General features: G+C 52.0%; 1 protein-coding gene across 2 annotated transcripts; it reads left to right on the plus strand.

Moving 5' to 3' along the window:
- Window positions 1-1,751: 1,751 nt before the first annotated feature.
- Window positions 1,752-21,654, plus strand: PAIP2B (poly(A) binding protein interacting protein 2B; the record flags this gene model as incomplete). Of its 2 annotated transcripts, XM_034771301.1 has the most annotated exon segments (4): window positions 1,752-1,882; window positions 5,508-5,662; window positions 17,776-17,952; window positions 18,630-21,654. In XM_034771301.1, coding segments are annotated over 3 exon segments (381 nt in total). In that variant the 3' UTR covers window positions 18,687-21,654.
- Window positions 21,655-22,885: the final 1,231 nt, after the last annotated feature.

Below are 22,885 nucleotides of genomic sequence, written 5' to 3' on the forward strand. Positions count from 1 at the left end.
GGTTGGTAAGAGTTGTAACATGCTCTTCATCCCGCTTCGGGAAAGAGGTAAGGACTTGTTTGTGTCCTTTGTCTTCACTACTTTTTGTTAGGCCACTTTTCTCATAGCTTTTGCATATTCATAATATGAAGCTGTGTATTGTCATCTCTAACACTAATACTGACCTGTGCATAAGTGTCTGAATTAAAAAGCTAGTTTCTAGAATATTTCAGAGGCTAGTACAGCATGTGTAGGTAATTGTAAATTAAAACCTTCTACCAGGCAGACTAGATGCTACAATGTACATACAAAAATTTACCAATGGAGAAGCATTACATTAAGAATTTCCATACTTTATATCTACCCGCAATACAGTACAAACTGTTGGTACAGCGTCTACTGTGGCTGGTGCACAGTGAGAGACTCATCTGGTCAGTGAACTTCAATTGAAAATATAGAAAACTATTTGTGAGATATTTGACAATTAAGAATATGCGACATGAAAACACTCCGTGTTAGTATATTGCAAAATGTTGATAGCCGCCATTTTTGCCACATGCTGAACAGCTTCATTGTTTTGGGGAGGGAGGGGGACTTGTCCACGCAAAACCAATAACAATACCTGTGGTTAAGTGTCTGCACTGAGTTTCTCTGCAAAATCTGATGGCAGCAAGGATGGGAGTCCGAGTGTAGCGTGACGGCTGGTGTCTTTTTACCGGTCTTGTTTTAGTTGCAACCCTAGCTCCGTCACTGACTTTCCATGTCTGTCTCGTTGTCCCATCTGTAACGTGGTGATACGTAGCTGTGGTACTTCTTGGTTAGAAACAAAACAAAATAAAACTCAGAATCAACAGCTTGGTAGCAAATGAGAGAGGTAGGGCAGGGACTGGCTGTGAAGGGCCTTGAAAGTGAAGACGAGCAGTTTGTTTGTGCTCGAGCAGGGAGGGATGCAAAGAGAGGTGACATGGTCAAAGCGACGGGCTAAGAAATGATTTTAGCAGCAGCCTTTTGAACAGGTATCGGGGAGGCTAAGATTGTTGGTCGAGTTAAACCCTGAAGCAGGAGGGTTTGTGTCTGCCAAAACTCTTGGGTTTTTTGTTGTTCTGTATCACAGAAGATCAGTAAAGAACTCTGAAGAGCTCTGTATGAGTGTGAAGTGTTCTCGGTGCACTGTACAGGTAATCCACAAAGGGAATTCTAGGACCAGGGTTTGTCCCTCTGTGTGGCACAGGGGCTGGAGGGTGCGGGAGTTGATCTGTTTTCTGTTGCCTTATAAATACCAGGATTGTCAGCTCTGTTCTTACAGAGCTTTGCTGGAGGGCGTCTCTGGAGAGCCTGCTAGGTGAAGGGGCAGAGTGCTGAATCTGTAACTTCAGTAGCTAATTGGCAGTTTGGAGAAAGGATGTCTGTGTTAAACAGTCTGACTAAAAGTCTTTCAGTGAAAGGCCACTTCCAGCTGCACGATGGGTACCTGCTCCATCGGGGTAGGGCAGTCTGTGGTGGTTGGCCATGATACTGGCCACATCGCCCCCTTGTGTACCCTTGGACATGAAACTGACCTGCCTGAACTGCATCCACCCAATGAGCCATTGGCTGGGGGGACTTTGTCTCATGGCAATCACTGCCTCAGTGCTTGGAGAACTAGTGGAACGGGCCCTGGCAATCGCCATAGAACTTCCCTGGCTAGGGACCTGGATTTCCAAAGTGGAAAGACAAGCGGGTCATGGAGAATGGAAGAAGGGTATAGGCTCACTTTCTGCCTCCTGCTACAGGTCTCCTTTACAAACAAACAGCTGTCCTCTTCCATCTGGCCTGTATGGTCCGCATCTGTAGTCTGGTGTTGAGATGCCCTCTTGAGTGACTCCGGCACGGTGGGAAGGAAAAGAGAAGCACGGCCATCAAGGTATGTGAGAAAGGGAGACAGCCGAGGTGTGCTGTGGATCACAGCCCCATAACTCAGTAACCAGCTGTCTCCGGTATCGGATTCACCATGGCTCCAGCCCACGCTCAGAAGAGGCCTCGGTAGCTGGACCATGGCCCTTCTCGGCCTCTTCCCCCTGAAGTCCCACCCACTGCTCACTCCTCTCCACCCCTCCCTTGGGGCCTTAGGGAGAAGAGGCTGAGCAGGGGTGGGGGCTCAGAGTAGAACATGGGTGGAGTGGGGGGGCAGGGCCTCAGGGTGGAGTACAGGCAAAGCGGGGGGTGTGGGGCCCACAAAAGATCAATCCAGCCCTAGCTGTCTCACTGGCTACATCTTGCTTCTCTCCAGTTCAGAGTTCCCGGCCTTTGCTGAGCCTCTGAGCTCCTGGCCTGCTGTGTGTCCCTCCCACGGTGTCCCTCATCAGGGCTCAGTGTTTTTCTCCCGATTTCTCTGTGGACAGTTCTTTCCTCCTGCCTATTCAGGGTGTTGCTCAGCAGGGTCGCTCTCCTTTCCGCAGCTCCAGCGCTGGAGGGAGTGATGATGCATGTAGCGGGCCCTGCCGTGTGGTTCTCAAGTGCCTGGCAAGGCGGTGGGGGAATCCTTTTGCCACTGGCAAACTGCTGCAAAGCTCTGCCCAGTGTGGGTCAAGCTGCACTGAGGGGGCAGGCCTGGGATTGCACCCAGCACAGCTGATTGATGCTGTCAAGGTGTGGGTGGATGGCAGAGGTTGTCCTTTGTTGTTTCATTTTATTTTTGGGGCGCTTGATTTTTGTGCTGCAACTTTAACTGCCCCAATCTCTGCAGTTACTGGTACAGCCCCTCCTGGCTCACACCTGGTGCAAACCTCCCTGCCAGTTTTAGAGCAGTGTCCTGGCCACACCCCTGTGTTTGCATAGGAGGATTTACTGTGGATAGTGTTATCAGTAATTCCTGCCAGTTCTTTAACACTGCCGGCATTGTTGCAACTGAGGGGTTGGCTTTGCCTATGTAAACATCTTGTTTTCTCAGCAGAGCAAAGAAATAAGGGGAGACTATGTTAGATTTCTTAGAGGAGGAAAAACTCTCTTATGTTGTAAAACTTCAGCATCCTCGTGGCCCCACCCTGCCTCTGTAATCTTCCCCTCCCCCCTCTGCTCCACAACTCTTTCCCCACCTTCCCCACCACCTTCCCCCCAGACTTTGAGCGATTGCCCTAGCAAGGAAGAGGACCCCACCCCATTAACTTTTGCAGCATTTAAGCATTCATTTTAAAAACAAAAAGCTCTTTGGCTTTTCTGCTTGTGGTAAACCTTCCAAATGGGACCTGGTGCGGTGTGGTCTTCCAGAGTCAGTAGACAGACCGCTCCAGGGCCGCTGCTGCTGCTATTCTGCCCTGCGGATGCAAGGTTAACAAGATTCTGGTCGATTTCCGCCGCTGTTCAGAACCCTATAGACAGCAGCAGAACAAGCTGATTCCTGTTACTGCTTGGGGACAACTGGAGTAGCAGCAGAGGTATTCATGGAGGAGGTGTTGGCCTCTCCCCCCACATACCAGGAGGCTGTGGTAGAGGGAGATGAAAGAGGAAAGATCCTTTTTTCCTGCAGCTAAAACGTGGGCATGGAGCTTCACATCAGAGTCATCTACAAGCCAGAGGCTGATCCAAAAGATGGAATAACCAGTCAGGATCTCGGGTAGAAATCCCTGCAGCAGGGGAGCTGGGCTTCTCAGCCCCCCCACAGCCTTATTCTTTGGATCCACCTCTGTCTAGTGGGTCTAGTTCTCTAGCAAATAAATGACGGGTAAGTATTTCAGGCCTTGTTCTCCTACAGGAAATGTGGCTTCTTCCCCTCCTCCCACAAAGTAGCAAGTGCCAAATGAGTATTGCAGAATTCTAGCTGCTGTGGGAAGCATGGGGTGGGGAGGGAGACTGTGTCAGTCTGCTGTCCAGAATCCAGATCTGAAGCCAGCTGTGATCCAGATTCAAACAGGAGAGAGCATTTCAGCATGATTGTGGGTGGGGACAGGGGAGAGGGTGCTATGGAATGAGACCTCTTTTGTGTGTGGCCAGGAAAGTGCATGGGGTGGAGTCAAATAAGACTCATCCCACTTTTCTTTTGCCTTGCAAGCTGGCATCTGCCAGAGTTGGAGCTACCCCAAACCCCAGGGAAGACTAAATATCTACAGACACATTGTAACTAATTTGTGGGGTTTGATTTTTAATAGTATTCTACACTTATAGCCTGCTACATCTCACATTCCTCTCTTTCCTTGCTGTCCCCCTCCATTCACTGTAGGAACTTAGATGTGTTTCTCCTCATGCAATTTTAGCATGTCTTATGATATTTGTAGTTATTAAAACTCCAGCTTCTGGAGTCATGGGAATGTGTGTCTCCACTTCCATGTAAAAAGTTTCTAGCTCTCATGGTTATAGGACACCGCTTAAAAACCTAACCCAGGTGCATCCCGACAGGCTGAGAAACCAGAAGGTAGAGGGGGGAAAAAACACCTATTTTTTTAAAAAAAGTCTTGTGACTTTTAAGCTCCTCTCGGGATTTCTGGGGGCCTGAGTCGTAATTTTTGCTGTTGGTCGGTTTTTTTGAGAAGTGTGAGGGCTGGCGATGTTGGTTCGAGGGCCGGGACTGTAAATGCCTCCGCGCCGGTTGGCAACCATCCTGGACGTTCGAAATGAACACACCTATTCAGTCATGTAACTTCCCCCTTCCAGTAGGGGGAGAGGCCAGTACTGCCCCACGGAATCCGTTTCAGTAGGAAAGGCAAGAAGGTTAAGTTTGGTGTGTGTTTGCCCCCTCAAGGCTCGCCTTGCAATGTTAGCCTGTGTCTATTGTACCTCCCGCATGGCGAACTGGTAAGTAGGAATCGGATGTGGGGCAACGTGGATGGGTTCACGCGAAGAGAATCCGAAACTTGAACTCCTGAGCGTTCGTGCGTTTAAATGTTCAAAGGGCGTATTTAGTGTTTACGTTCTAAGTCGGTTAAAGAGGACGGGATGGGAAAGCCCCGGGCTGGGAATCTGAGAGCTGGCTTCCGTTCCAAGCCCTGTCGCGGACTGTGTGGCCCTAGGTGAGTCGCTAATGTCAGGTCTACTCTACAAAGTTGTCAGCGTAGCTGTGTCGGCCAGGTGTGTAACCCACGCTCCCCGGTGAAGTGCGAAGCTGGCTAACCCCCAGCGTACACGCAGCTGTGCAGACAGAGCTTTGGTCAGCATAGCTGCTGCGGCTCGGGGAGGTGCAGTTACTGTGCTGGCAGAACGCGCTGCATCTGCAGGAGGTACTTTGATAGAAAGATGAAGTCTTAATTAAATGAATGTAAATGCTGATCGCTCCCTAAGGATCTTCTGGGCACTGCACATCCATCCCCCAGGAGAGGAGCGCATGCTGGAGTAATAAGATGAGTGTCAGGTGCTGTACACCTGGTGGAAGCTCTCATCTTGTGGGACAGCACGGAGCATCTGCAATGTGCTTGGCAGGTTTGCCACCCTGGTGGGCAAGACCCAAGCGCTACACATGTACCTCCTTTATAGCTCTGGGGTTGAGTCATGCGATGGTGTGGGAGTCCTGGCCCGTCGCTTCCCTCCTCGTGACGCTCCCTGTTTTCCCCTCCCCACAGAACCAGTAATGATGAATGGTTCCAACGTTGCCAATACGACGACGTCCAATGCTAAATCCAAAGACGAGCAGGTAGTGAACGGGCACGATGAGAAGGAGAACAACCCTTTCGCGGAGTACATGTGGATGGAGAACGAAGAGGATTTCAATAGACAGGTGAGAGGGGGGGCAGCTGGCTCCACATCTCTCTGCAGCCCTCACTCCCGAACCAAATTGTGCTGTTCCAACTGGGTGTGCAAACGGGCCGGGGGATGAGTAGAGGAGGGACAACCTGCTCCTGTTCTCCCCACTCTCCCATCCCCCAGTTACATCTGGCCACAGTGACGGAAAGGACATGCCCTTCCTCCAAATTGTGCTCTGAATTTTAGGCAAGCCAGTTCCTGCCTGCCTAGTTTGGAAAAATCAGGCCTGAGTTGGGCATCCAGAAATGGATGTGCCCCAAATCACAGGGCACTTCCAACCGCATTGTCCGTAGCAAGCGGGGTTAATGACTTGAGCGGCAGATGCTTGCCAATAGGTGGACTCGATCCGGTCACAGCGTTGTCACAATAACCTTAGAAGCTGTTTGCTCTGAATTTTAGCAGATGGCAACTGAGCAGAGGAAACCTTGGTAGGAGAGAGTTAATGGTCTGCAAAATACTTGATAAATGATGATCCAAACTGTGCGTGACTCTCCTGTCCCAGGAGAAGCTTGTAACACGTTGCTTCGAAGCTTGTGACTTAGATGACAACGAGGTGGGAGCACTGCAGGGCTTGGTTTTTAGGCAGTCTCCCCGTTCCCAACACACAGTCTTCTCCCCTTGCTTCTCCCCTGGACTCGCCTAGCGTTTGTCCCGATGCCAAGCCTGTGCGATGTGGCAGGGGGACGCTTGCCGGAGCTCTGCAGAGGGGAACAGCGCCCGCCTCTAGCTGGAGGAAACCTTAGCCTCTGCTTGAGCTGGGTGGGCAGTGAGCTCACCCGCCGCTGATCGTTCCATTGGCTGAGCAAGTGCCTGCTATGGGCAGGAAACCTGAAACTTTCCTGCTGGAGACAGCGGACAAAGGCCTGCTGCTTTCCTGAAGTTCCCCACTCGGTAGCCTCCGTGTACCTGTGTGGTGGTGGTGGTGGTGGGGGGGGGGGGGGGGATGATGATGGGGAGTGATCCAGCTGAGGGCAGGCGCGATTGGACGGAGGCCTTGCTTCCCTCCACTCCCCCAGCTCCCCAAAAGAGGAACTTCCCCAGTCTTTAATGTTCTCAGCAGAAAATCTCCATCTGGTAACAGTTTAAGCTTGTTCCCATGGGAGCAAACCCAGCCTCCAGCTCACGATAACCCTTCGGCGCAGAGCCGGAGTCTTGCCACACCAAATTACGCAACAGTCGTTCCTGAATTATGGCAACTAGACACAGCCGCCGCCCACGAGCAGCTGCACGGGTGGGACTGTGTTAGACTAATTAGAGAATGTTTGCAAAGAGCTCAGCTGCTGGAAGCCCCATGGAAGCGCTCACAAGCCGTGTTAAATTGAGTCCAGTTTGCCTTTCTCCCCTGAAGGGAGCGTACTATGAATGGAGGCAGATGGGGGGTGCTAAGGGGCTATAGATAGGAGAGATGGGCTGAGGGATGAAAATCCGGGGTGAATGCTGGGGAGCTGTTTGACTGTGGAATAGGGTCCCATTGCTTGGGACTCTTCCGTGAGATTGCAAAGGGAAACCAGTCTGCGCCTTCCTGCTTTGCCAGCCGCTGCTCTTAGACTAGACCGGCTTTGACCCTGGAGCTATCCCAATGATCTAAGCCAGCCGGGAGGTGCATGTGTGGGGTTCTAGCAGCCAGACCATATAACTTGTATTGCAGGAGCACCTAGAGGCACAGGGAGGGGCCAGGTGCTGCTCATTCTAGATGGGACCATCTGCGTTACAGCCTTGACAATGGGGTCGGGCTTCTGTCCCTGGGAGTGTGGATTCCAGACTGCTCGACGCACCCGTGGGGAATTGAAAACGTTCCTGGGGGCACCAGAAGGTCAGCCAGCTTTTTCGGGACAGTCTGAGGTTTCACTGAACCGTTTCTAGTCCTGATGGTTGTCGGGGGGGGAGCCCCCCCCGGGAGAGAGCACTGGATGGGGGCACAGACTCAGGTGAACCATAGAGATGGGAACCCACCTCCCGTGTCGTCCGAGGCAGAGGTAACTCTGAGCCCATCTCTGTGGATCATGCCACTGCAGTGAGTGGAATTAGCCTGAGGTGGGCTTGGCCCTGTTTCCCACTGTTAGTCTTATCCCTTCAAAAGGCTGTTAAGAGACCACCCCTTCCCTGCCCCCACAAATCCCTGTGGGGTTTGGGGGCCCAGGCAGCGATGGGACAGACCTGACTTGTGGCCAGCCCCAACTGGGTGACTTGTCCCTAGAATCGGGGTTGAATCCTTCCCAGATTCACTTTCTCCCTCTTCCCTGCCAGTTTTCTGGAGTGTTCATTTCCTCCGGGCGGTGCTAGCCAAGCGGAGAAGTGTTCTGGGTGTCTTCACAAGCCCCCAGACTCTTTGCCACGCTCCTCCCTCATTGATTCCAGCAATGCGCCCTTTCCCATGGAAGGAAGGCTCCTGACCCAGAGAGCCTGCACATCCCAGGAGGCAGAACAGGAAGCAGTGGGCTCTGGCTGTAATGGAGAAAACACAGGTTCGATACCGGAGGAAGCTAGAACAAGCGGTGAGGGGAGTCGGGGGAGTCGTAACGCCTGTGGGAAGGTGCAAAGGAGATTTTAAGAGCCCCCCAAATAGGCACATTTTCACCAGTGAGAGTAATTAACCACTGGAACCAACTTCCCAAGGCCTATGGTGGATTCTCCATTGCTGGCAATCTTTAAATCAAGATTGGATGATTTTCTAAAAGATCTGCTCCAGTTCATACAGGAATGAATTCAGGGAAGTCCTATGGCCTGTCACGCAGGAGGGCAGACTAGGATTAACAGCGATCCCCTTAGAATCTGTGAGTCTCCGAGCTCAGTAAAATCGTGTCAGCCTTGTCTACATGCCTGGCTTAGCACCAGAACATCTGCAGGTGTGGCTGCTCCCTTCCACATCTGGGCGTTGTCAGCACCATTGCTGGTTTCCTTGTGATACACCTCAGCTCTACACGCAAGCACCTGCAACGGTGCCCAAGCATGCCCAGCTCCATTGCTCACAGCAAGGTGAAGTACTGTACTCCCCGAGTGTCTCTCTCACCATGCGGCCAACCCCTCTGTGTAGCTCGGGAGAAAGCGCTGGCGTCTACATGACCAACTTGGCAGCGTCGGTTCGACGGCCTCCGCTGCATCGTTGTGGTTGCTGGAGGTGCCGTTTGCTCAGCCTACAGGGGCCATGCTCCTGCCGGGATCTGTAGCTCAGGCTAGGTTAAGGCAGGGTTCGACCTACCGTGGCCGGTTTGAGACCCAGTAGCGTGCATTCATCTGCACAGCCTCAGAAGGTTGGGATCCAGAGCGGGGCTTGAAGCACAGGGCAGGCTCTGAACTCCTGCACGAAGCAGTCGGCAGGCATGGGGCGGCAGAGTTGCATTGATCTGTATTTAAATGACGGGAAAGAGGAAGCTGCTCTAGGAATAAAAACGCCCAAGGTGGGATGTCCGGGAGTAGTCGGCTCATTTGGGAGTGGGGAGTTTGGCAATCAAGGAACCTGTGTTTCTCCTCAAGGTACTATGTTACCAGTCTCAAGGACCTGAAGAGAGCCCACGCCGTCCTTTCGCAGCCTCCAGGCAGTCCAGTTGTTTAACCAGCTGATTTGGGGGGCTAATCTGGAGCTGATTATATCCATCAGACAGCTGCAGCAGCAGGTGCCAGTCCTGTGCACACTGCGGGAGCTCGGTGGCAATCAGTCCCTGCTGAAAGAAGTCTAAGTTAACATTCGTCAGACAATTTGCAGTAAACTCCTTGCAGAATACAGCAATATAGGGATGGCCAGACCCTGTTAGACCAAGACCCACCTCGTCCAGTATCCTGACTCCAGGGGCCTGTACCGCTAAATGTTGCAGAGGAAGCTGCCAGAAACCCTGAGGTGACGGCTGGGGAATGACCGGCCGCCGGGGAGGTGCCCCGGAATTGGCTTACGAGGCTAACGTGGAGACTTGTTTTTAGCCTGCATTGCTGCTGTAGAAGAACCTGGAGATCAGAGAAGTCTCTGTTCAGCTGTTAGAGTTGAAGGGCCCTGTCCTGTTGGGAACCCTACTCAGTCCTGAGCTGAGAGGAGGAGCTGGTCTGTTTTGGTGTGTTTTGCTCCAGGCTTGGGCTGGGCTTGGTGCTGTCTCCTGACAGATGCGTCCAATGCCGGCCTCTGGCTTGCAGTTTCACAAGGGCTTGCTAAACACCATTGCAACTGCAAGGTCAAGGAATGGCTCTTTCCTGACACAGCAGCGCCTGCTCCCCTGTGGCTTGGAGTGAGTCAGGATTTCTCCTGGGGCAGAGGGGATAGCGCCAGCGCCTCCCCCTCCCCCTGCCTTTATAGTCTTTGCCAAGCCTCGGTTGGACCGGGAATAGTCTGAGGCTTTTTAAGAAGAACTTTGTGACTAAATTGGCCGTGTGGCTCTGAAGTAGCTCGAGTGTGCCTGGAGCCCAGCTAAAGACCCTGTGGCATGTTTGCTTCCCCGGTGTTGTATGTTTGCTTCCCCGATGAATTGCCTGCTTGGTGCAATAGGTCATAAGTAGGGCCCTACCAAATTCACGGCCGTGAAAAACGCAGCATGGACCGTGAAATCGGATCTCCGTGAAATCTGGCTATTGTGTGGGGGTGGTAATGCCACCCTTACGTCTGTGCTGCCTTCAGAGCTGGGCAGCCGGAGAGCGGCGGCTGCTGGCCGGGCACCCAGCCCTAAGGCAGTGCCGCCACCAGCCGCAGCACAGAAGTGAGGATGGTGTGGTATGGGGGGGGGGGTATCATCGCTTTTTGGGGAGGGGCAGGGCCGGCCGTATGAGTGAGTGACGTGGATGACTGCCCGGGGCAGAGGGGTGCTATGGTTACCCATCCACACACAGCCAGCCCAAGGCCCCTATAACCCCTGAGCGCTGGGGAGGAGCAGGGCTGGGGGTGCCTTGGCCGGGGGCTCTGACCCTGTGCCAGGCTCTAGCTGCTAGTCCTGGCTGGGCTGCGAAGGGATGGGATTTCCTCTTCCCCTGCACGGGCCGCTCCCGGGGCTGGGTCAGACCCACCTCCAGCAGTGGTGCAGAAGTAAGGGTGGCTTCTGCGCTGCTGCTGGTAGTTCTGCCTTCAGAGCTGGGCTCCCAGCCAGCGGCTGCCACTCTCCAGCTGCCCAGCTCTGAAGGCGGTGCTGCCGCCAGCAGCAGCACAGAAATCAGGGTGGTAATACTGCAACCCCCCCAACACTAGCCATGTGACCCCCCCCACCACCCTTTTGTGGGTCAGGACCCCCAGTTACAACACTGTGAAATTTCAATATCTAAAACCGTGACATTTCAGATTTTTTAAAATCCTATGATCGTGAAATTTACTAATACGGACCATGAATTTAGCAGGGCCCTCGGTATAAGTGACTCTCATTTAAAGGGGAGGAAAGGTAGCCTTGTGTTTAAGGCATGGGACTAAGAGCTGGGAACAGAACACACAATATCCCAGCTCTGTCACCAGTGTCCTATGTGATCACGGGCAGGACGTGCTCTCTTGCTGTGACTCAGTTTATCCATCTGTGAAATGGGCTATTGGGCGGTTTAATGCGTTGCTTATGCCCTGATGTGCTACCAAAGCCAAAAACCACAGTGCCCGTAGTCAGATGAGATGAGAAGCACTGGGAGGCGGAAGGAAGGTGGCACTTCCAATGCCTTGTTTTGTTATCTCCTGGGATTCAGCGTTGTGATGGAGAAGGACTCTGGCTGATGGGGGGGCGGGGAGGATGTTAGTCCCCGTGGACCATGTGGAAGCAGCAAGTCTTTAGGAGGGATTCGATTTGGGGGGGGAGCCAGGAGTACAGGGACCATGAGGCCTTTCCACGTATGGGTGGACGGCAGGAGAAGACGCAAGCTGGGGTGGGGGAGCAGAGAGGGATTCTTTGTTGGTTTCGTTCCTCGCTTGCTGTGTACCTGCTGTAGTGTGGTCTGTTTGGGGGAGACTGTGTGCGGAGCGTGGGGGCTTGCTACCCAAGGCTGAGAACTTCCTAAGGAGACTCTAGCCTGCTGTCCTTAGATCCCTGATCCGTTTAGGATCCCTTGGGGGGGGGGGCAGGGCTGCTCAGGGAGAAGTGGGGTTTAAAAAGCCAGCTCCTAAGCTAGCAAAACTCCCCTGTGCGCAAGGGGGTTTGGGGGGGGGGGGGGAGAGTGCGTGTGTGCGCAAGAGGCACCTAACAAACGTTCTCTAAACTTAGACTGATAACACCCCCCACCCCTAAGGAAGAACAAAAACAATCCTGCAAGAGTAAAAAGAACGCCGGCAGAAGTCCAGCAGCGGAGTGGGGGCGGGGGAGGATATCCAGTTTATTGCACTGAATGCCGCATACACGATTACCTGCCTTGTGGGCAGGTGGCAAACATGTGCATTGAGTGCAGGTAGCTCATGGCCTTCAGAGACCAACTATGGGCTCTGGAGACCGGAGTGGCTGAACTGGAGGAGCGAAGGGAGACAGAGAGGTGCACAGAGGAGACTTTCAGGGACATGGCAGTGCAGCCCCATCCCCACTCTGACAACCGCTGGGCTGTTGAGAAGGATGAACATCTTAGAAGGAGAACATCAAGCTGGAATGGAGAAAAACAGTCTCATAGTTGGGACCTTCCTTCCAGATGGTGTCACAGTGTCCTTGCATTGAAGATGTCCCTCCAGAGAAGGGGACCCCAGTTATTGGGAAGAGACGGGTAATAGTCATGGGGCTTTGGTTATTAGAAACATAGATAGCTGGGTTTGTGATGGCCAGGAAAACCACATGGTGAATTGCCTGCCGCGTGTGAAGATTGCATGCCTCTTAAGACATCTAAACATACTTGTGTGCAGTGCTGGGGAGGAACAGCTTGTCATGGCCAAGACCATAACAGGATTCAAAAAAGAACTAGATAAGTTCATGGAGGATAGGTCCATCAATGGCTATTAGCCAGGATGGTCAGGGATGGTGTCCCTAGCCTCTGTTTGCCAGAAGCTGGGAATGGGTGACAGGGGCTGGATCACTTGATGATTCCCTGTTCTGTTCATTCCCTCTGGGGCACCTGGCACTGGCTACTGTTGGAAGGCAGGATACTGGGCTAAATGGACCTTTGGTCTGACCCAGTAAGGTCATTCTTATGTTCTTATGGTACACATAGTTATCCATGACATAGGGAAAGGTGGTAGAAAGGTCATGGGAGGCTAAATTTAGGCTGCTAGGTAAGAGATGAAAGTCCAGGACCTCCATGGTAGCAGTCTCTAAAATGCTTCCAGTTCCAGAGCAGAACTGCAGTATCTCACTATGTGGCTGAGACATTGGTGTAGGGAGGAGGGTTTTAGGTTTATTAGGAACTGGGGGGCCTTATGGGAAAGGGGAACTCTACACGGGAAGGATGGGCTCCACCTAAACCAAAACGGAACCAGGTTGCTGGCATGTAAAATTAAAAAGGTCGTTGAGTTTTTAAACTAAGGGCTGGGGGAAAGCCAACAGGTACAGAGGAGCACAGTTTGGACATAACTTCCTGTGGGGGGAGGGGGGCGGGCAGGCAGGACTTATTAAGGGGGATTCTCTATATCTTGGTAAAGAGGGAGGATAGAAGTTGATATGGTGGGAGCTGAAGAAAAAACAGTCAGACCAAAAAAGAGTCCTATTCACTTATATCCCATCAAGGCAGACAACTAAGTATTGACAAATGTGTCAGTGCTTGTATACAAATGCAATAAGACTAAATACCAAGACAGGTGAACTTGAGTGCCTGGTGTTAAATGAGGATATTGACATAACGGGCATCACAGAAATTTGGTGAAACAGTGGTAATCAATGGGACACGGTCATAGAATCATAGAATATCAGGGTTGGAAGGGACCTCAGGAGGTATCTAGTCCAACCCCCTGCTCAAAGCAGGACCAATCCCCAGACAGATTTTTACCCCAGTTCCGTAAGTGGCCCCCTCAAGGATTGAACTCACCACCCTGGGTTTAGTAGGCCAGTGCCCAAACCACTGAGCTATCCCTCCCCCCATCCCAAGGTACAAAATATATCAGAATGACAGAGTAGGTCGTGCTGGTGGGGGAGTGGCACTGATTGTGAAAGAAAACAGAGGCAAATATAGTAAAAATCTTAAATAAATCAAACTGTCCCATGGAATCTCTAGGGATGGAAATTCCATGCTTCGACAATAAGAGCGTAACAGTAGGGATATACTACCAACCCCCTGACCAGGAGGGTGGGGGTGATCAGAGAGGCTGCGAAAACCCAATATGATCTGGAAAAAAGGGTGACCAGTGAGCTGGCAAAATGTGCTGATGTTACAAAATTACCCAAGATAGTTCAGTCCAACGCTGACAGTGAAGAGTAGCAAAGGGATCTCACAAAACTGGGTGGAGGGGCAACAAAACGGCAGATGAAATTCAATGGTGATAAATGCAAAGTAATGCACATCGGAAAACATAATCCCAACTATACGTATAAAATGATGGGGTCTAAACGGGCTGTTACCACTCAAAAAAGATCTTGGAGTCATTGTGGATAGTTCTCTGAAAACATCCACTCAATGTTTCAATCCTTCTACCTCCTGATTTGGAATATCTTCAGTTACATGTTTTGTCCTCAGTTCCCTCTATGGCAGGTGGATCTCTACTCTCGACCTCCAGCATCTGGCTGTGTTGGGAGAGCTTGAGCCCAGAGGGCAGCGTTCTCCCATCTCCAGTGTGCACTCCGTAGGAGTAGCCTGCCCCCATGTGTCAGCATAGGCACACTGCTGGGTGGGGTTTAACTAGTGATGCTGTACTCTGATGGAAAGCGCCCAGAGCAAACTCCGTCTCCAAGAGTCTCACTTCTTATTCCCTGCACGCAGAGTGTGAGTGTTTATCCGAGCCGCCTTGTGGCGTAACGCCAAAAGCGACCAGCTGAGCNGTTTAACTAGTGATGCTGTACTCTGATGGAAAGCGCCCAGAGCAAACTCCGTCTCCAAGAGTCTCACTTCTTATTCCCTGCACGCAGAGTGTGAGTGTTTATCCGAGCCGCCTTGTGGCGTAACGCCAAAAGCGACCAGCTGAGCTACTTCTGCAGTGGGGTTTTGTCACTTCTGTGCAAATCGGATGTTCCACCGAACCCTGGAGCTGAGCTGCGCTGTAGATAGAAAGGGGCCTGAGAGGTAGTGTACCCACCACCCGTAGCACCCCCTTGTGTCAGGGTGTGATGCTGCAAGGAGCACTGCTCTCCGGCGCCTCATGCTGACCGCTTGCCTCTCGCTGGATCTTCCAGGTGTCGGCCGTCCGGCCAAGTCCGGAGTAACAGAAAGGTCCACGTGAAAATCCTAACAAATCCAAGTAGTTGTTTTTCCTCTGCCCGGCGTGGGCCAAACTAAGAGCTACTTCTGCAGCCGGATTGCCCATGCTGGCTGCCTCCCGCAGGGTCTCTGACAGTTTGCCCTGGGGTCGCTCTGCTCCCCCTTAGAAACCCTGTTTCAGGACTTCCCCCCCATAGGAGTCTACTCAACTCCCCATGGGTTTCTTCTCGCAGACCTCTCCTTCCTTTCCCTTCCCAGGAGCCGGTTCCCCCTCTAGGACTCCATGGGCTGGAAACCAACGCCCTCTCCCCCCAGAGCCTGATGACAGGAGCCGTGCCACTGTCCTCCTTCCTGGGGGACCCTGGCAGTTCTCACTGTGCACCTGAGCCCTCATTCACAGAGGCCTGTTCTGTCTCCTGTGGGCTCCTTCCAGCCTGCAGCAGCTGCTGGGCCTCTCTAGAGACCTCCTTTGCTCCTCCTTTATTCAGCTTGGGCAGCCTCTTTCTAGCTCCGCTGCTCCCTTATCAATTAGCTAGAGAGCCGCCGCTTGGAGCACTCGAGTGCTCCCAGGTGTAGCCCTCAGGGTCATCATGGACCAGTTGGGCCCTCATTCGCGTGAAGAGCCACTGATCCCATGGATGGTCCATGTGGGCTTCGCTGCGGCACAGATAGAAGACAGGAGCGGGAGCCTATGCTCCACTGAGCTGCAGGTCCTTAGCGCCTTTTTGAGAATCCGGCTGGCTGTTTAGGTCCCCAGCTTTGAAGCCTGTGTCCTGACTATGTGACTTGACCAAAGCCCACCCGACAGGTTGGTGGCAGAGCCGAAGATGAAGCCCAGGAATCCTGGCTCCTCTGCAGCTACTCTTGCCACTAGAGCAGCGGTTCTCAAACTAGGACCGCCGCTTGTTCAGGGAAAGCCCCTGGCGGGCTGGGCCGGTTTGTTTACCTGCCGCGTCCGCAGGTTCAGCCGATCGCAGCTCCCAGTGGCCGCGGTTTGCCGCTCCAGGCCAATGGGAGCTGCGGGAAGCAGCGGCCAGTATGTCCCTCGGCCCGCGCCGCTTCCCCCAGCTCCCTGCACAAGCGGCGGAACAAGTTTGAGAACCACTGCTCTAGAGCACACCACCTCCCAGCGTCCTACGGAAATTGTCCAAAACGCTCCACCTTGCAGTGCTGGCACTCCAGTGTTGTAATGCTGTCGTGTGCGTTAACAACAGGCAGGTGCAGCGTGACGCAAACTAGCAATTGAAGGCAGGGCTGTAGAATCCTATCGCCTTCCCAGGGCTAATGCCTTGCAAATGTTTGGGCTTCCTGCTTTGAGCCCCATCCACATTACACCCTAACCTCCACTGTCACGGTCCTCTAACTGGCTCGAATGCCCAATTCGATACTTACTACCAGCAAGGTCTGCTGGAACACGTACGCCGTAGTCATGGCCGGGAGTGATGTGCTGGCATGTTCAGGTATGTAGTGTAGATGGACCCAAAGTTGTAGAGCTCCCTTCTGCACTGACTGCTGCATGCCGTTCCCCGTCCCTCTGACACCGTCTGTGCACCCTGAGAGCCATGGTCACACATGGCTTTGCCTAGCCACCTCGGAGTCAGGACTCCTGGGTTCTGTTTCTGGCTCCGTCACCTACCAGGGTTTCAGGCCAGCTACTCAAGCCCCCAAGTTTAATTTTCAAAGGTGCTAAGAACCTGCGTTCAGCACGGCCAGATCTTAGCCCAGGATTAAACCGTGGTTCTGGCATGGTACAAGCATGTCTCAGCGTGGCATGGCTTTCCCACCGCTATGTTCCTAAAGACAGGTTTCAGAGTAACAGCCGTGTTAGTCTGTATCCGCAAAAAGAAGAACAGGAGTACTTGTGGCACCTTAGAGACTAACAAATTTATTAGAGCATAAGCTTTCGTGGACTACAGCCCACTTCTTCGGGTGCATATAGAATGGAACATATATTGAGGAGATATATATACACACATACAGAGAGCATAAACAGGTGGGAGTTGTCTTACCAACACTGAGAGGCCAATTAATTAAGAGGAAAAAAAAAACTTTTGAAGTGATAATCAAGCTAGGCCAGTACAGACAGTTTGATAATAGGTGTGAGAGTACTTACAAGGGGAGATAGAGTCAATGTTTGTAATGGCTCAGCCATTCCCAGTCCTTATTCAAACCGGAGTTGATTGTGTCTAGTTTGCATATCAATTCTAGCTCAGCAGTCTCTCTTTGGAGTCTGTTTTTGAAGTTTTTCTGTTGTAATATAGCCACCCGCAGGTCTGTCACTGAATGACCAGACAGGTTAAAGTGTTCTCCCACTGGTTTTTGAGTATTTTGATTCCTGATGTCAGATTTGTGTCCATTAATTCTTTTGCGTAGAGACTGTCCGGTTTGGCCAATGTCTATCTCCCCTTGTAAGTACTCTCTCACCTATTATCAAACTGTCTGTACTGTCCTAGCTTGATTATCACTTCAAAAGTTTTTTTTCTCTTAATTAATTGGCCTCTCAGAGTTGGTAAGACAACTCCCACCTGTTTATGCTCTCTGTATGTGTGTATATATATCTCCTCAATATATGTTCCATTCTATATGCATCCGAAGAAGTGGGCTGTAGTCCACGAAAGCTTATGCTCTAATAAATTTGTTAGTCTCTAAGGTGCCACAAGTACTCCTGTTCTTCTTTATGTTCCTAAAGTGTCCATCCCACCGCTTTTCTCCAGGGCAAGGGGAGATGTACTTTCATTCATAGATTGCAAGGCCAGAAGGGACCATTGTGATCCTCTAGTCTGACGGCCGGAAGCACGTACTGTGCAGAGCATGCTGTGTGCACTCAGGCAGGTGGCTTGCGACCCTCGGCCCTGATGGTTCTTTCCCCTTCCCGGCCAGGTGGAGGAGGAGCTGCAGGAGCAGGACTTCCTTGACCGCTGTTTCCAGGAGATGCTGGATGAAGAGGACCAGGACTGGTTCATTCCATCACGCGACCTGCCCCAGGGCATCGGGCAGCTGCAGCAGCAGCTGAATGGCCTCTCAGTGGGCGACGGTTGCAGTTCAGAGGATATTTTGGTAAAGATCTGGGAGAAGGCCGTGTCCGGTGTTAGACGGCTTATTCCTTCACCCTCCCACTTCCCTGGGCCTTCTCCTGTGAACAGAGATCCATAGCCTGACATAGGGCATTGGTCCCTTGGGATTCCTCCCCCCTCAGCAGGGCCCTGTCTCCGGGTGGGGCGCACCAGTGAGGGCAGAGCTCCTCTCGCTGGTGGGGTTTCCTCCACCCTTGTGTCATCCCCACCAGGCTTGGTGGGATTCGCCTGCCCTGCACGGTGAGGATAGACCCCCTCAGTGTTGATGAATCTCATTTCCTGTCATGATGATCCCACAGGCCAGGAGTAACCATCCCAGCTCGGTATGTCCGAGGGCTTACGTTCTGCAGGGCTTCCTCCTGGGTCTGCAGGAGGCTGGGTGGCTGGTTGTCCTATCAGTGAGTCATGGCCATCACTGGGGTAACCCCAGGCACCTGAGATGATCTGATCTGGAAAACACTGCTGACCGTGAGGCCTTGCAGCAGGCCCGTGGGTGTTATCCGGCAGCACGGACGGGGGGTGAGGGGATACTCTGCATCAGTTCCCATTACTTGGCATCGTGAGTAGCCAGATCTCCGGGTAGAGGAGGAGGAGACGGGGGCGAGGTGGCGAGAAATGCACGGTGAGAGGAATGATCCATCTCCCTTTTCTCCATTTCAGAGCAAAAGCAACTTGAACCCCGACGCCAAGGAGTTTGTTCCTGGAGTGAAGTACTGAACCTTCAGGCAAACAGACTGTGTCCCTGGCTTTTGGAGTGGGAGAGGGGGTGGGAAAGGATCCGGGTGAGAGTCGAACTCGGCACTGTGAATGGAGTCGCCGCGATGCAGGGAAATCTTGCTCTATAAGCTTCTCGGGTACCTTTTTATTTTTCCTTTATCGCATCTCTTGTTTGGGCAGGCGGCTTTCTGGGACTTGCAGCCCTGCGGGCTTATCTTGCGACTGCTACTCCATCGACGGCCAAGTCCAGGTGTGTGCTTCGAACCGGCTAACAGAGGCCATTTTTGAAAGCAGGTTCCCTGCTCTCCTTCCCATCCGCAGCGGGCCAGGAAGTGCTGTGGGGAAGGGTGGGGCTTGGGGAAGGATCCGGATTGGGTGCGTTTCCTATTTCCGTTCAGCAGGGATTTTAGAAAAGCCGAAGCGTAATGAGGCTGCGACTCAAAATCCTTCCAACCTGCTGGAAACACAACGAACGCCCTTCCTCTGCGTGCACCGACCACTAGATTGGGTAACTCTCTGCAGATTGAGAGGAGCCCGGCCTGCTTTTCTTGTTGGTGGAAGTTCTCAAGCCAGGGAGATCAGATCGGCAAGAGGCCAAGTGACCACTGGGGAAATGGCTCCTTCTACAGAATGTCCGTTCACCTTGGCTTTTTGTTTCTGTCTCTTGAGCTTATTCAACACTGCAGGCTGCCCCTCTGAAACCTCCAGCGTCTGCTGTTTACAGATCACTAGGCAAAGTGACCCACCTTTTGGCTTAAACAAAAAACAAACCCAAAGGGAACTAACATGTTCCCATTCCCTGGCATGCTATGGAGAGCCGTGTTCCAGCTCCCACGGCAAACCCTGCTTGGAGAGGAGAACGATCCAGCCATGTCTGGTGCGCTCCTTATGGGCCCTATCCTGCAAGGTGCTGTGCTCCCCTTGGAAGAAGGTACTCAGCAGCTTGTAAGATAAGGCCCTGGCTATTTGGAGTGTGGTCTGTCTGCTCCCTGGGTATTCCCGAGTGTCTCATGAGAATGCTGCCCTGGGTTGAGAGAAGCACTGGGGCTGCTGGTCATCACCTTCCCCGGGCAGGGAGGGGCCTGGCTTGCTGTCCTGACTTGTGCCCCACAATTTGCCTCTTGCTGTGTGAGATGTTTTGTGGGTCTGTAGGCAAATTTGGCTTCTGATAACGAATGCTTTGAGCAGATGAGAATTGTTGGCAAACAAACCAGAGCCCCCAGGAGACCTGTGGGAACCAGCTGGGAGCAGGAGACTGCCCATGTTGTCAACCAGTGTTTTTGAATGGTCCCGTGGTTTGGGATTTAACCCTTATGGGCTTGTCTCAGCAGTGGCACGGTCCCCATAGAACTTAGGCCTCCAGGTATTTAGAGATGAAAAGCATCTTGGGTTGCAGGAGTTGCTGTCACTTCTGAACCTCCGAGCCATGGTTAGACACTGGTCTGGGAAACACAGGAAGGGATTTCCATCCTCAGCCTGGTCTGGGGGAGTGGGAAGAGCAAGTCCCCTGTGAGCGGTCAGATGGACAGAAGGCTGGGGAACCTTCAACGTAAAGGTGAGGGAGTGGCTTTTAGGAGGCATTACCCACCACCTTGTCCTTGGGCAGCCGGAGGGCCTGCAGGATCAAGCTCTCTCTAGAAGCAGATACCAGGAATTTTAACAGGAGCTGGTAAACCGCAGGTCCAGCTCCATTTGGAACAGATATGCTCCCAGCTTCCCTCTCCTCTGTGCCAAGCCGGAGCCATCTCTCTTGCAGCAGGAGGCCGGGATCCAGGCTTTAGCTTCCCCAAAGCAGAGCCCAGCCTCTTTGGGTTTTAAACCATCTTCCGGGAGGTTGGTGGCTTCCTCCTTCTGGGAACCAAGGTCAGCAGCCTCCGTGCCAGGTGGAACCAGCTGTCTCTCAGTGAGGTTGCTTAGGACGACACTCGCTTTTTTTTTTTTTTTTTTTTGTGCTACATCTGGCCTTGATGAAGTAGACGGGGATTCTCTGCTCTGTCCATGTACAACACAGGCCACAAACGCCCATCTTCAGAGTGTCACCAGGTTTTTATTCTCCCCTCCCTGCTGCAGCTTTTTATATCGTCCCTTCAAACTTTTTCAGTAGATTGGCAATGGGGATTCTGGAGTCCTTTCAGATCTCGCCTGGGCTGATAGGGATGGAAATTAATTACACGAGAGGGCTGCCCACTGGCCTATGTGAAATGAGGGAGGTTCTCAGGCCAGTTCCCACTGGCCTGGCAAACCCCATCACGCCAGTTGGCTCCGGTGTTGGCTGGCTTCGGTGTTGGCAAGCTGAAAAGAAGGATCTACGGAGCATGACTTCCCCTTGGGGCATAGTCAAAGCACATGGCATTGTTGCTCTCTGTATGGGACCTGCTTTGGGATTAAACTGAGAAATCCAGTCTCCGTGGCTGTCGGGCTGATGCCTTCAACCAGCACTAAACTCCCTTGCAAACTTCACCCAGGATCAGAAGTGGCTCAAACTGGAGTCTTACCGAAGTCTGCAGGTACCTCTATGAATATTGCTACACAATGGCAGGGTTGGGCCTGGTTGTGTTCTCCTGTTCTTGGGTACAACCGTTGCCTTCAGTGCCTACTTTCTGTTGCCCCATCTAAAAGGGGTTTTTCCATTATCTGGAGCCAGAGCGCACGCCTTGCTACGTATCTAGCGATGGATGGACTGTGGCACAGGAACAAAAATGTTCAAACTCCAGCTGCCCTTTGGAACAGCCCAGTCTTCTGGGTCAGTGTGGATTCCATTGCCATGAGCGATTAATGCCCACGTGACTGTGCAGGAGTGGTAAGGGTGGGCATACAGGTCAAACTTCTTTTGTATCACTGGTTGAGTTCTCAATTCCCCCCCGCCACCCTGCTCTGGCTTCTTTCTGACTTTTGAAAACACTTTCTGACGACGTGCTGTACATTTTTAAGATAATGCATTATTAAAAATAAACCTTTTGGAGTTGTGCAGTGTAGTGCATAGATCTTTCTAATGGCCGGGCAAGCTTGTTATCCATGGGCAACTCCTACAGACATCAAGATCCCAGTAGGATGCCCCAACCCAACTTGTTCTTTCACAAGTCCTCGTTATGCAAAAGACACACATGTAATTCAGTGTTGATAAATGCAAAGTAACGCACATTGGAAAACATCATCCCAACGATACATACAAAATGATGGGGTCTAAATTAGCTGATTCCAAGATCTCTTTCTTGAATGGTGTCATTGTGGATAGTTCTCTGAAAACATCCACTCCATGTGCGGCGGCAGTCAAAAAAGTGAACAGTATGTTGGGAATCATTAGGAAGTCTGAATCATAAGGATAAGACAGAAAATACCATATTACCTCTATATAAATCCATGGGACGCCTACACTTTGAATACTGTGTGCAGATGTGGTCGCCCCATCTCAAAAAAGATGTATGGGAATTGGAAAAGATTCAGAAAAGGGATTAGGGGTATGGAACGGCTTCCCTATGAGGAGCGATTAATAAGACTGGCACATTTCAGCTTGGAAAAGTGATGACTAGGGGGGGATATGACAGAGGTCTATAAAATCATGACTAGGGTGGAGAAAGTAAATAAGGAAGTGTTTGTTTACTCCTTCTCATAACACAGGAACTAGGGGTCACCAAATTAATAGGCAGCAGGTTTAAAACAAAAGGAAGTATTTCTTCACACAACTCACAGTCGACCTGTGGAACTCCTTGCCAGAGGATGTTGTGAAGGACAAGACTATAACAGTTCAAAAAAGACCTAGATAAATTAATAGAGGATAGGTCTATCAATGGCTATTAGCCAGGATGGGCAGGGATGGTGCCCTTAGCCTCTATTTGCCAGAATCGGGGAATGGGCGACGGATGGATCACTTGATGATTCCCTGTTCTGTTCATTCCCTCTGGGGCACCTGGCACTGGCCACTGAGAGCAGACAGGACACTGGGCTAGATGTGTTGTGTGTAACAGGTTCTGAGGGGTAGCTGGGCCCGTTATTCTGTGGGCTCAGGTGGTTGGGGCTCGTGCTGTCAATGTTGGAAGTTCATGTGACTGATTCCCCACGACCAAGCCCTGTGTCTGTGAACCTGGGCCTGGGCCTTGCAGCTTTAAGCAGAACGTTCAGAGCTCCCTGAACATTGTTACTGTCTGGGGGGATTTCCAACGGGGGCTGCTGTGACTCAACACACAAGTAGCAGGTTGTCG

Source organism: Trachemys scripta, chromosome 5, assembly GCF_013100865.1.
Source record: "Trachemys scripta elegans isolate TJP31775 chromosome 5, CAS_Tse_1.0, whole genome shotgun sequence".
In the NCBI taxonomy this organism is placed as follows: Eukaryota; Metazoa; Chordata; order Testudines; family Emydidae; genus Trachemys; species Trachemys scripta.